The sequence below is a fragment of the Triturus cristatus genome, chromosome 9 (assembly GCF_964204655.1).
Source record: "Triturus cristatus chromosome 9, aTriCri1.1, whole genome shotgun sequence".
In the NCBI taxonomy this organism is placed as follows: Eukaryota; Metazoa; Chordata; class Amphibia; order Caudata; family Salamandridae; genus Triturus; species Triturus cristatus.
In genome coordinates this window covers 307,944,020-307,958,313 of record NC_140592.1, presented here as the reverse complement: position 1 = coordinate 307,958,313, position 14,294 = coordinate 307,944,020, and the positions used below count along the sequence as shown (strand labels likewise).

The window sequence follows — 14,294 nt, the reverse complement described above, 5'->3', positions numbered from 1 at the left end:
AGCAGCTAGGGTTACAAGAAGACGTGCGCCGTTAAGAGTTCAGGAGAGTAGGGCATGACAAAGTATTAGTAATTATCTACAGCGCACTCTATGCTCTCCATTGCCTTAGCAGTAAACGATATTCACTTCTGGATGAAATACGGAGTCTACGCATCCCTGTGATCTGGACCTTATAAAAGGTGCAGCATTATTTTTTTTTAAATCGGAATATTTGTAACTGGTCCGCTCTTACTCGGTATCTCCACTCTATGTAAACCATACCTTTTTCTTGGAATCAAAGCACTAGGGTCAGATGTGATCACATCTGGTTATGCCCATTGCTGCCAAGCCAAGTGTGGGTTAATGGTTGTCTGCCTAGTGCCTGTATGAAGGCCCACTTGGATGATGCGGTCCTGTGGCGTTCTGCATTAGTATGGCTTTGCCAAATACTTAATCATCACTGCCTATACAGTGGGGATGCCTGCATCCCCTAGTAGAACACGGGCATATTCACATTACAAAGAAAAGTTCTCTAGACGGATACATCTACTATTGTAAACAACCCCCTTTTTGTAATGATAGATAATAAATCGTCAACTGCATTATCTGCGTATTTAAACAAAAGAGTTTTTCTAGCTGGCACTGGTCGAGTTACTAAACATGGCGGTACCAGTCCTGCACTGGGGAACCCCATCGCAAAGGTTTGCTTGTCACCTTTCAGTTGCTTACTGCTGCAAACAGGTCTCGCCTTTGATTAGATTAAACCCATTTGCTTTGCTAATGGTATTGTATAGCAAAGCAAATGGCTTTAACTTAATAAAAGGCGTGACCTATTGCATTTTTAATGCTTGTTTATCTGTTCCATGCAAAGATTCAGTCAGAAAATATGGTGGTGAAGCTACATGGAACGAGATGGGTGGTAAATAAAGTGTAGGGAGATGCTGAAACCATTTCCAGAAGCACATTTTAATTCTTGCCTGCACGACAGGAAGATATTTCGCTTTTATGGGACACTTCGTTGAACCATTGACATGGTTTCACAGCTTACTTGGTGACAGCAATATCCCAATACCCCTTTGGAAAGAAAGGCTTTCTGACGACACACCAGAAAAGTATCGGAGTATTTCATTAATGCCCCTTCAGAACATTTGGGTTTATAGCCATTTTGTTTGAAAATCAAACCGCAAAATGTTTTAAAGTGCTCTAGCTGCTTTTGCTGGGGCGGTTCACAAACTACTAGAAGTAGACGAGGCATTTAGTATCATTCCATAAAGTAGGTATTTTGAGAAGTCTGTTGCTAGGGCATCAGTAAAACGCTGATTGATTGGGTGGGATTCCCACACTGCCTTCATGCTGTGAATGTAATGTTTCTTCTGTACGAGTCTCGATTGAGTTTGTATTTAAGCAGCTGAATATGAGTATTTCAATACCTTATCAGTGTTTTCTCCGCCATAAGAAACATCAAAAGAATATTTGCAAATGAATTAATACCTCACAGCGTCCATCTTTTTTCCTACAATGCAGGTTTTTAACGGCAGCACAAAGGCTCCTTACACCAACCCTGGAGCTCCAGTCCATATCATAACTGGCTCAGCGGTAAGTCTGCATGCTCCTCCAAACAATTGACTTTATCGTTTCAGAGGCTCAGTGTGTTTGGTTATCCTGTAGGCTCCGTAATACATTATAGATATCTGGGGACCCAGTTTGCAGAGTGTGCCCCTAATTATCAAAGCAAATTTTTAAGGTTAAATACAACCCTACCTTAGTGAAATTTAGCATTACTTATGAACATAATATTTACTCATTTCGAAAGTATAAATAAAGTATTGAAGTGGAAAGGGACAAAAAGAAGTCTTTCAGAGAGCCTGAAATAATGTGTGATATTCTCTATTTCTAAGTTATTTTGACAGCAAGTTCCACAGGACTGCTTCTGTAATAAAACAGGCACATCTACGTGGTGTACAACAGCTTGGGTGCATGCTGTCTGAGGACTGTAGTCTTCTGGCTTGGTATTGGTGTTGTCCAGTTCCATACAGAGATTTAAAGACCAGTGTGACAAGTCTAAATATGATACGGAACATCACTGGTAACAAATGGATATTACCCAAGATCCTGTGACATTGTGTTCAAGCTGCTACGTTTGACACTATTTTTCACTTCTTTGTAGGGAACCAGGGCATCAAGTGTCAACTAATAACTCCAGGCTCTAAGGTGAAGGTGCACAGGTAGACCGTGTTCTACTCAGATAGAAAGAAAAAGAAACTGAATGTATGTTTATTAAATCACTTAAAGCTACCACTTTTCCTAATGATCAGAGGTGATCGGAGAGCCATATCATGTGTTCTTCCTTGAATAAACAAATGAGTTTATGAACCAATGAAAAATGGAATAGATAAAAAGATTACAAGTGCCCACAGACCAACCGGCAACAGTGCATTCCAAGGATACGTGCACCAGTAGATCTCTTAGATAAATCATTCCCAGAACCAAGACTGGATTCAATTTTTTTTTCAGCCATTGCCAGTCACAGGTACTAGAAGATGCTCAACAGAATCGTGAAAAGGATGTAGCATGACTCCAGAAAATGGGACGATAATTAGTATAGATGCCGCTCGTGACATTGTTCTTTTTTCCAGTCCTCCTTAGAGAAGGATCTGGAGCAGCTTTGTTTTTGTCAACATTGGGTCAATTTTTTTTCTATTTCGAAGGCATGTCATTTTCAAAGTCTTTGTGCTTCAAGCCCTAATCGCCTTTCAAGGCTCCATGTTGGTAACTAGACATGAAAAGAACACCATTGGTTCTAAGGGTCCTCTCAAGATCACATTTTTGTGACCTCGGCACACTCATGTATCCAGAAGCCATCTGTCAGTGGGAAGCCAAGCTCATGGTGGCTGTCTTCAAAGGTTGATCCAGTTCACCTTCAAGGAGAGCAACAGATTTGCTCTTTTGCTCACAGGCTTGGTCACCTCAGAGACACCACAAGAAACAGAAGTACATGAATTTGCCATCGCATCATGAAAAAAATATTGTCAGGCTGCATGTGCTGTCCTCAAGTGTCATGAAGTCTAATAGGGTGATTTCGGTTCAGTCTGGTCTACTGCTGGGATCCCTTTTCTCCAGGACTGTCAGACAGCACCCCACCTCCGACTAACTCTGTGTAGCCGCATGCCACACCACTTCAAAGCTAAAGTCTCTTCAAGTACAGCACCTCCTCCAGCATATTTGTTGAAGATTACAGTGCTGGTTTTGAGGCCAGAGACACTGCATATCCTGAACATGGTCAAGGAAAAGATACCATTCTATCTAATGAAGAAAGGAATAGTGGATATACAGGCATTATTCAGGAAACAATACCGTCAGTGCATTGAAGACTTGCTTTGCGTTGGATTGGGAACTGATACAGATGCCTCAGTGGGTTTGCTGCACAGAGGATGCCAGTGAAGCTGTTAATCTGCTGCCTCCTTTAGACTCCATCCCCAGCTCTTTGAGAACTTTCAAGACCCTAGAAGATTAGACACAGACAGATTCATTTCCCCTCTGTAGAAAATACTGTGTAGGCAAGGCAAGTACAGTTCTCTCCTGTAATAATGAAGGTGAGGTGATCTGAGCAATGCAATACACTCAGTAAAAAGTAAGACGTCTTTGTAGACTTAAATTCTATTGAGAAAGTTAATTACGCCAATGTCCTCTAAATCAAATCATTTTTTATCAACTATGAAAAGACAACAAAGAAGTCAGAACTCTGCTGCCAGACCACTCCTACATGTAAAGCCAAAAGCCAACATCTCCCCTGCCTTGAGGGCCCTACATTGGTTACCAGTTGCCAGAAGATCCACCTTCAAGCTGCTTTGTATCATCCACAAAACAATACATAGAACAGGACCACTTTTCATCAGGAATAAAATCACCAAATACAAACAACAAAGTAACTTCTTCTAGAGTTATCAATGTTAAAGCAATAAATAAATCAATACTTAGCAATGTGAAAAACACGCATATATGCATTTGATACTTTACAGGATGAGTTTACCAGAACCCACTTAGAGTTAACGTTGCTGGAGTCCTTAGACCAGTTCACAACAGCTAGCACGATTGTACCTGCCTCAGTGGAGCGGGGTGTAGAGGTGCTCCTTCAGCTGTCAAATGGAGTTGTCATCAGACCCTATCAGGTGATTAGCCGCGCTTTATAAATCCTGATTGATTGATTGAGACTTGCAGTGTTGAAATGGTTACCTTAGCAAAAAGGTACTTGCTGGGTGAGTTGAGCAAAACCCTTTGGAAGCAAAGCAAGGAACTGGCCCAGAACCAGGAGTCTCCAGAGAGATCCAGTCTACCTGGATCAGGGTACTCGGTGCAGAGGTGCTCTTGGCTATCCATGGTGCTGAACTAGATTTGCGGCCAGAGGAGCTGGCAGGCATGCCAAGAGAGGGCAAAAACAAATGCGAGAGCTTTACAATGGAGCCACAGTAGTCGGACTGACCATCAACAAGCCCTAGGTGAACGGTGTACATAGCTGAGCCTCCCTGTTTGTTGGGACTATAGTTCCCAGAAGCTACCTGCACAGGGACTTTGAGTGGCCATGCTGGGCGGCTCGGTTGCAAGGCTTCAAGGTTGTGGACTTTGCGGTTTGTGCTTGCCGACTGCAGGAGACTAGTTCATCTAGCCCAAAGGAGTTCTTGTGAAGTCTGGAGTTTGGAGAGGGGTTCGCCTTCCTTGTGGAACCAGTCTCTTGTATTGGTTGAGTCTCAATCCAGCGGGTGCAAGGTGGCTGCCACAGGTGCAGAGCTTAGCGCTTATTTTCGTGGAGTCCTGCCTTGTCGTTGACACGGGTCTGTTCTTGATATCAGGTCGAATCTAAGGTTCTGGTGTCTGCGGTGCCCCTTAAATCATGGATGTAGGAGGTGTTAGTGGGTGTTAGGGCTAGTAGCTAAAGGGCACCTAGTCCTGCAGCTAATCCGCTCCAGTAGTGCCAACATCTTGTGGGTGTATATCACAAAAAATAGTGATTTACACCTAGAACTTGATTTCTATCCTAAATTCAAGATGGCATAACCATCCTTGGTTGTGCACCTTAGCAGGCAGCCCTTAGAGGAGCGGTCAGCCTTGTGGATGTGTACGTCTGCCTGCATAGCTAATTACCCCCTGCCTTTGAAAAACACAGTGCCTGAGGCTGGGGTAAGCGTTGTCCTCGAGTGGGGGACAGTTCCTTTGTCCAGTGGCATCAGTGAAGCCTTTGAGGCTCACCCCCACAGCGGTGTAATTAATTAACCATGTTGTGTGGGCGGAGCTGTCACCTTCTGCTCACACAATTCCTTCGTCTCTGACCTCTGGGAGTGGCACACACTTCCCAGCATGAGGTCAGACTTCTGTCTTGGTGGCAAAGCTTCGAAAAAGCCTGCCAAGGCACTGGAACACTGGTTAAACTAGGTGGGCACTATCTAAAGTGCCACCTGGGTACATGCTGGTTAAACATCGATACAGCCAGTGTATTGGGAGTTAAAAAGCATGCTGTTTGGCACCAAACACAAAAGAAATCGGCTTGGTCATCATGGAGCTGGACATATAGGTAATGTCTTAGGGCTAGCCCATGGTATCTTATTGACCGCCGGTCACTTGCGGTAGAATTACGTTGAGAACGCTACCACAGGGTAGTATATGTTTACACATATACTTCCACACAGGTAATATAATACACCCTGCCTACTAGGCTACAGGAGGTCTACCTTAGGGTTGACTTATATATAGCTGCAGTGAATTGACCCTGTTACACATGGTGTGTGCAGGGTCGAAATCAAGCAAGCAAGCAAGCAAGCAAGCTGATCATGCAGGGCTGACATGGCAGAATTGCGAACTTCGATTTTACTAGGGTCACTCAGGGTGGCACAATAAGTGCTGCAGTCCTAGTACCCCTTTTACTTCCCTGCCCTGGGTACCACTGGTACCATAGACTAGGGCCTTTCAAGGGGGAAAAGTACATATCAATTGGGTGTACTATTCACATTTACAGTTTGTGGGAAAGACACTGGTGCTCGACCTGGTTAACAGGACCCAGCACACTTTCAGATCCATTACCACAGCATCTAACAGCAAAATATGGGGGATGACCATCCAAAAAGGGCACTTTACAACATTATGTATCTATATATTTATTACTTCACTCCTACTAAAGGGAAAACACCTTCAACTCTCACCGATGCACTGCTCTATGTTTCATCCTATGCCTTTCTCAATATATCCTGTACCTACACTCTCTGACTCATCCCAAACCGCATTGTACTTCTATGATCTCCCTAATTACCCTTTCTAGACTCTTCCCTCCTCTATCCCTCCTTTGCATCATCCCAAACCTCATTTTACGTCTATGATTTTCCTAATACCCTTTCTAGGCTCTTCACTCCTGGACCCTCGCCTCCTTCTCCTGCTTGACCTCTCTTCAGCCTTCAAAACAGTCAACGATCCAGCTTCGATCAACAACATGAAAAGATGCGTGCGATTTCCATGCACTATTTGGAAATGGTTCACATTCTACCTAGCCAAGCAGCACCAGCGCATGTAAATAGGTTTCACAAGATCAAGGCCAATCCTCATCTTCTGTGGCATACTTCAGGACTCCGTCCTTTTTCCCATCATCTTTAACCTCTACATGGAAACTCTCATTCTTTCAGACAGCAGCATCAAGATCCATCAATACACAGATAATACCCAACTGTAACTAAAAATATCATTACTCAGCGACATTGCAGAGACTTAAAACCCCTTAAACTCATTGGATCTTAGATGTCAACTAGCTTTCTGAAGTTAAACACCACAAAGACTAAATTCATCCTGTTTGCCAGCAGCACTAAACAACCCCAGATTCAACTCCAGCTCTCCAATTTAAACTTAAAAGGCTTCACCTATCAGCTGACAGACCGTGCAATATCCCTGGGTTTCACCCTCAACACAGATCTCTCATTCAAACAACACAGTGCAAGAAAAACCAACTCTCCCTCTTGAAGAAAGTGAAGACGTTTCTCCTGAGAGATGACTTCAGAACAACTGTACAAGTCTTATACCTCTCCCATCCGGAGTCAGGCAATGCCCTGCTCAGCAGTGCCCTCAGATACAAATCTAGCACCCCTGAATGGTACACCACGTGCAGCAACATAGCTCATTAATGGATCAAAGAAATTCAACTAAATCACATCCAAGTAAAAAGATCTACACGTACTCCCCCTTCCAGTCAGGATCATCTTCAAGGTGATGTGCATGCATTATAAAGCCCTCAACACCAAGTCCCCAGCCCTGGCAGTTTTATTGCAGGAAGAGGTGTGGTACAACAACCAGGGTGGCTGACTCCGGAACACGTGGGCTCACAGTTTGGTCCCCGGCATCAGCGGCAGGTTAGCCCAGCACCATGTGACTCTGGGCAATAGCTCCCTTAATCGTCCCGACGGCCCCCAGCCCGGGACACCTCTCCTGAGGTAGCTGCAAACTTTACAAATGCTGATATTATTATTTACAAAAGTAACGCATTTACAACATGTTGAGGGGTAGGGGAGAATCCATTACTCCTCTTGGAGACGGTGTGTCTTGTTTGCAGAACTTGTTCAGTGTAATATGTGGTATAAAAGCATTTTCAGGGCTACTTTTAGGTCTACGTCCAGCCATGGTAATGATAACTTTCATGTCTGGCACTGGCTTTGCTAGGGCTGCCCAAAATTGAAGTTTGTAATTCTGAATAGGGTGTATTTGCTTTTGTATAACGAAACAAAATAACTACATATATTTAGGTATTGGTTTCCTTGAGCATGAATGCCCTCAGTGGGTTTTGAGTGCATTGCAGTGATTGGTAGTTAGACTTGTACGATGCTTGCATGCAATATGTGTGTGCCAGTGCTGTGCTACTGACAAACAGAAATATAGAAACAGCGCAACACAGATCATAGTGAATGGAATGGAAAGGAAAAACACTTATAAAGTGCGTAGCTACCTGAAGGCATCCCAGCGCTAACAGCATCAGTGGACGGAGCAGACACAAATGCTAATACTGATTTGTGGAACAGCCAAGTTTTAAGGAGTTTCCGGAAGGTCAGGAGATTAGACTCCTGGGGTAAATGGAATGGGAGGGTGTTCCAAAGCTTGGCAGCGTTGTAAGAAAAGGAACGCCCACCACTTCTTGCTTTTTTAATTTTTGGAACTGATGCAAGAAGGAGGTTGGTTGAGAGGAGGTTTCTAGTATGGTGAGACAATAATTTGAATAATTGTTGGTCCTTTCCCCCCGAAGGCCTTATGAGTGATACATAAGGCTTTAAATGATATTCTCTCCAGTACCGGTAGCCAATAGAGTGTCCTCCATGCAGGTTTGGCCAATTGTCGATAAGGGATCTGCAGAAGTAGTAGGGTGGCACTATTCTGAACAATCTGTAGCTTTGCGGTTGCTGTTTGAGGGATGCCTAGGTATAGGGCATTCCCATAGTCAAGGCATGAGTGAATGAGGGCCTGTACCATCAACCTTCTGGCTAAGAAGGAAGAAGAGGGAGGAGTTTTTTTTTAGCACTAAACCAGTGTTGAGTACTGAGATTGTCTTTGGAGGCAAGAGGCTCTTTAAAGGATACTCCAAGTGAGACATAAGAACCATTATTACTGGTACTTCATCCATACTAGATATTATGATGCGCTATACATTCTTTTTTACGGTCAAGCTTAAAAGAGATTTACCTCATTCAATGTAAGAATAGTTAATCACAAAAGACCACTGTGGGCCACTTATAAATGGAATAAAGCCAGACCTACTGGTTTTAGCATTGCTTGTTAACTGTATATACATTTTTAAACATTGCACTGTTACAGAACCAGTGACAGGTGCCATCTGATACGTCTCACTCTGTGGCCAGCTGCATCCGCTTGTTTTAAAAAGGTTGAACACCTATCCGAGGAAGATGGACCGAGATGGAGTTTGTATGATGGGGTAAAGGAGGAAGTGGGGATGGCGGACTAGAGTTTGAGAATATCAGCCTTAAAATATGTTGCCTTTACCCAAGGCATGTTGTGGTCTTATAGCTCCCATTACAATTTCCTTAGGGCTGCAGGGAAATGCTTGACCCCTTCGTCCCCGACCCCCGGAGTTGGAGTGCGGTGCGTATCAAGGACTACGGGTTCACCCGCATGTGGGTGGTGAACAGGACTCACCTGCACCTACAGCAGATTTCAGATGACCAGGTAGGAGTAGCAGAATACTTTTAATGCGCCCTGGGGAGAGGGGTGGGAAACCTTGTGCATGACCATGGCAGTCACGCCATATTGGCGGATAAAAGTGCAAAGAGTAAGAAACTTTGATTCAGATCTATAAATGTGATTCTCATTCAGCATGTTTCTTTCTTTGCAATGACGCGAGCAGTGTCAGGTTCATAACCTGATTTAAATCTGATAAATGAAAATCGTAAATAACCCTCAAACGTTGGTGTGCAGATGAAATTTCAGTTTAAATTTTGCAAAACAAATGTAAAACTTTGTGAAATAATTCATGCATTTCAATGAGGGAATGTTTTTTAATATTTTACGACTCCGTTTATGTTGCATTTTTCTCCATTTGTATAACTTAACTCTCAAAAATGTTGTCCTTGTTGTGGTCTCAATTCCTGTTTTTTTCTTCCTAGAACGGCGAGATTGTGGATGACTTTTGGGTGGTTAAAGAGAAGCATGGACCAGAGGCTTGGTGGTCGTAGTTAACAGATCCGTAATCTTGTGCAAGCGCAAGCTTGACTTTCTTCAACGGCTCACTGTTGATGTTCCATTAAAGATGGAAGAGATGTTAAGCAGCCCACGATCAATGAACTATGGCAGGGTTTAGTTCTTCATCTTTTATTCTTATTTCACATACCCTCTCGTGCACTGTGTTTCTAGCTGTTGACTCTGAAGGAGCCGTTTCCAAACAAAGTACACATGATGCTCACTTGTTTCACTAGGCTAACTACCAAATGACTACATTGAGAAAGCATTATATTTGGTCTCATGGTCTGCAAGCTCTAGACTTCTTCTGGATAATGCCCGATTCCTGCACCAGAAATGGCCACGTCATGGTCAACCAGGCCAGATTGATTGGTGCATCAGTCGCCCTGTATTATGGCACATATGTAGCAGGGCCCTATGCAGTGTCCTAAGCTCACCACCAAGGTTGTAAACCCTAACAGAGATCACCTGCTCACTTTGCCCATGTACTGCTTATCCAAAGGTTGTTTTGTCCAGGTCCCTTCAGTTTCTCAATTTTCTAACAGAAAGCTTGCAAAAGACATGCTGCTGAGACAAGCCTATACCTAAACTGTTGCCTCAGATCTGGGTCAGTCAGGGCCAGCTTTAACGCTGGTGGTGCCCGGTGCGGCAATCTTTTTTGGTGCACCCTCCCCATGACCTCCTCCTTGGATTCCCTCACTACCACATAGCAAAAGTGCCCCTCATCCGTCCATAGGTCCTCTCTCACGTACATTTAATTTGTTTTGAAGCACTGGTAAAGGCTGGCTTTACCTATCCACTCAGCTATCCACATAAAATACAGATCTGTTCTTGCAGCAGGCATATTAACCCTCTGCGCAACTTTATAGCGAGTCAAAACTGCCACTAGACAAAACTCTGATCTCTCTCTCTAGCAGGAAAATTAATTACAAAAGTTATCATAACATCTTTACCGCTGCCTGAAAGCCTGACGCACACGGAACACTGCAGCATATGCTACTAAATCGTACAATATTGCTAAACACATCACCCCCCTTAGGTCAGTACCCCCCCTTCCAGGTCAGCGCCTAGTGCTGTTGCACCAGTCGCACTGCCCTAAAGCCAGCCCTGGGGTCACTTCCAGACCGGGCCCATGGGGATCTAATTCTTCCCCCAAGACGTGTCCTGTTGCTTTCCTCCCAATGCATTTTCTCTCTTTTCTCTCCTCTTTCCCAAGCTCTGCACTCTGAAATCATGATCTGCCTACAGCCTCTGGGAACTTACATAGCATTCATTCCTGCATTTGTCAGTCACTCCTCTGCAAGAACACAATCGGCACTAAACTGCATAAGTGTCAAGGAATTCCTGATTACCTACATTTATGCAAGAAATACAATGCTGGGGCATTCTACTGGTCTCTCAAATGGTAACTGTCCATTGGCCTGCAAAAACACGGCCCCTTTTGGAATCACTCTCTGCCCTGTCATAAAGAAACCATGCAAAATACAAAAGAAAAAGATAATATATTTGTTTTGTGGAGTTACAGTCCTTCAGCCCTGACGAGCCTGCTCGACATGCCTCAAATATTGCATTAGAACACACCTAACTCCTATTAATTTAATCTACCACATAGAAACAGGAGTAAAGTCATGGAATAATTTCCTTAAGAGCACAATACTAATCACAATAACCAAAAACAAAATACTAGCCTTGGGTTCCAGAGCAGCTTGCTGTCTGGCATAAAGCACTATAACACCTAATCAGGAACAGTAACTGCGATATAGATGCACTTACAATGCAATAAATATATAACCTTCCAGACCCACACTTATACATTAACATTAACATTCATCCATGGATTGTAGCTCACACAGGCTGCGTAATAATTCCCTTAAACTGCTTGACACTATTACACTCACATAAGACAAAACCTTTATTGGTCATGTCCACCATCCAGTACTATACCAGTTCACAGCTGTAAACCATACAGTTGGTAACTCAACAGGAATGGAATAACTGAGAAGATCTTCAACATACTGCTGGACTTTAATCTAGTCCACCACTGCAGGTCCCAACAAGCTATATACTATGAGCGCTTCTCAGCAGTTCTCTCCACCATTTCTCCCTGTAACTTATGCCTGTTCAGGACTATAAGCTTTAAACAGAATATCCCAGAATGGACAACCGGGCGCAGTAACCAGCTAAGTGGCCTATGATCATAAGAAATACCATAAGGGACCTGCAGAGCTGCTCAAAGCTGCTAGCTTACTGGAAACCATAATCTGCGCTTCTCTCTCTCACTTCTTCATCCATCACACTGCTAAGCACTGCATCCCATAACACATTACCCGCACCTTGGTGGTCATCATACACAACATGTAAACACCTCACACATAGGATCAAAACAAATACAGCACACTTTCGACCACACACCCTACATGGTGTAGTGTGCTACCCATGTACACAAGCGCTGCAGTGTCCCATGTTGGTCTAGTTGGTGCCGTATACATTTTGCAATAAAATACACAGAGACATTTGATTTTACTGACAACAGCTGTCCAGATCTATATTAGTGCATGGATTTTCCAGATAATAGTTATTTTTATATACTGCTTGGTCATTATCACCGTCCTGCAGTCTAAACTACGTATGATTAACGGTCACTATTTTCATCCATTTGCCTTGTAATCATAAAGTTTGCACATATTCTTCTACAGCACGTGCATTATCCCACTGAGGTATCTTCCTGACTGTAATGGCACTATCTGCTGCTTACTTTAGTTTCCAGGAGAAACTTTAAGTCAGCCATTGAGTAATACAACATATTGTTTTACTAAAATTGAAAGTAATTGTTTTTATAGAAATACACTTATAGTGCACTGAAAACACATTTTTAAAACAGTAAGATAGATGCTTAGAACGATGCATAACTTAAAACAGACGGAGAGCTCCTGACTGATTGAACCTGCAGCCCCTTGCTCATCTCAGACACTGGTCTCCAGCTATACCTCAGCGTTCCTTTATTAGGCAACTGGCTATTTAGTACTGAGATTCTGTATAACCAATCTGTGTTCTGGGGAAGTCAATCTTCTGCAGAGACACTGTTGGCTCTTGCCCGGTGAATATTTCAACCCCTGCTGCAGAGCGTCCTCTATTTCTTTCCTTGCTAGCTTGCAGCCTCTCCACTCTCTTTTACAGCCATTATACACTCACTTACCTAGAGGCCCTACATTCATTCCATTCACGATTGTTTTCCTCTTTTTGAGATCTGCTCTGTAACTCTCCTGTTCCAGCCCTTTGTCTCCCTCTTAACACCTCTCTTTAAACTATTTCCTACCCTCTCCCCCCCATCTTCCTCAGTTTCTCTCTCTTTCTCCCTGTCTTTTCCCTATCCCTGATACTGGCTTCCTGACTCTTTCTCTCTCCTGCATATTACACTTGATCTCGATTTTATTCTAGTCTACGTTCACTTGTGTTCTCTCTCTTCCCCCATACACACCCGACAGCCTCTTTTCCCCTCCCCCACTATATTGGCTTCCTCTCTCTCTTATGTTAGAGTTTTTATGAATTTATATTTTTGTGCATTATTAACAACATGCAGAAATGTGGTTGTACTGTCGATTTCACATGTACACATTGATATAATTCTATTGTCTTTGAAACAAATTTTTCTATAGCATGTAGAAGTGTTTTTCCTGTCTCTTGTTACCTAGACCTCAGTCAGGGGCCGGTAGCCATTTTAAAAAAAATGGATACTTCCTTGTTCACATTTTTACTGTTCATTATTTCTGCAGCACACAGTCAAGCAGATTCACATTTGTTTGTTTCCATTGATGTTGTTCTTGAAGCTCTTGAAGAAAACTTTCCAGATTGGTTACAACAATGCTTCTTTCCTCAGTGTTGTTCTGCTAGCTCACTGTGCTCTATTTATTCATATTAACGTGCTGTTGTTCATGAAACTAGTTTGTTCTACCATCTCCAGATGACATTAGCATAGAGTGGGCAGCATCAGTATTCATGCATTGGGATAGTGCTTAGATGCTAGGGCAATATGTTGTTTAATAAAACTGCGCTCTGATTTTCTGAGAATGTTAAATTTTTGATCATAATGCAATCACTTAGCAGTTTTAGTGATATAGCGATTTAATATGCTGGAATAGTGTATACAAACCCTTGATTTTGGGAGTGAGCCAGGAGACTACACTGAAGACTTAGATGCTGCTAGGGATGCTGTGTGTTTCTCTTTTGATTTTGATGCTTATTTGGGACCTAAAATATTTGTGATTTTGCACTACTCTGTAATGATCTATTTACAGAGAGCCATCATGGCAATGATTTTGATGTATTTGCCAACTCTGCACAGCATCATTTGAATTTTTGAAATAAATCCTTTAAATCTATTCTGCTGGCCAAAATATTGTATGGGCCCTTAATTGACTGTATTTTTTATGTGTTTGGAGGGACCTTACCTCAAGGACACATTGTCTCATGAAATTGAATTTTAACACCGTCTCTGATTAATCAGCTCGTGGGCAATCTATTGAGGTAATATTTCAGTCTCCCCAGTGCCCCCATTTCTACATATTCCTTCCTACACTGGTGAACCCTTTTGTCTCTTCCATAGC

The 14,294-nt window shown here is 42.9% G+C and overlaps 1 protein-coding gene across 5 annotated transcripts in view; it reads left to right on the top strand.

Annotated features, from left to right (window-relative positions):
* Window positions 1–14,069, top strand: part of ACP7 (acid phosphatase 7, tartrate resistant (putative)) — a 102,340-nt gene extending 88,271 nt beyond the window's left edge. For all 5 annotated transcript variants that reach the window (XM_085624980.1, XM_085624982.1, XM_085624981.1 and 2 more), the window contains 3 exons: window positions 1,504–1,575; window positions 9,043–9,180; window positions 9,618–14,069. In XM_085624980.1, the coding sequence (XP_085481106.1) occupies window positions 1,504–1,575; window positions 9,043–9,180; window positions 9,618–9,686 (279 nt within the window). In that variant the 3' untranslated portion in view covers window positions 9,687–14,069. The remainder of the gene's footprint in view (window positions 1–1,503; window positions 1,576–9,042; window positions 9,181–9,617) is intronic.
* Window positions 14,070–14,294: the final 225 nt, after the last annotated feature.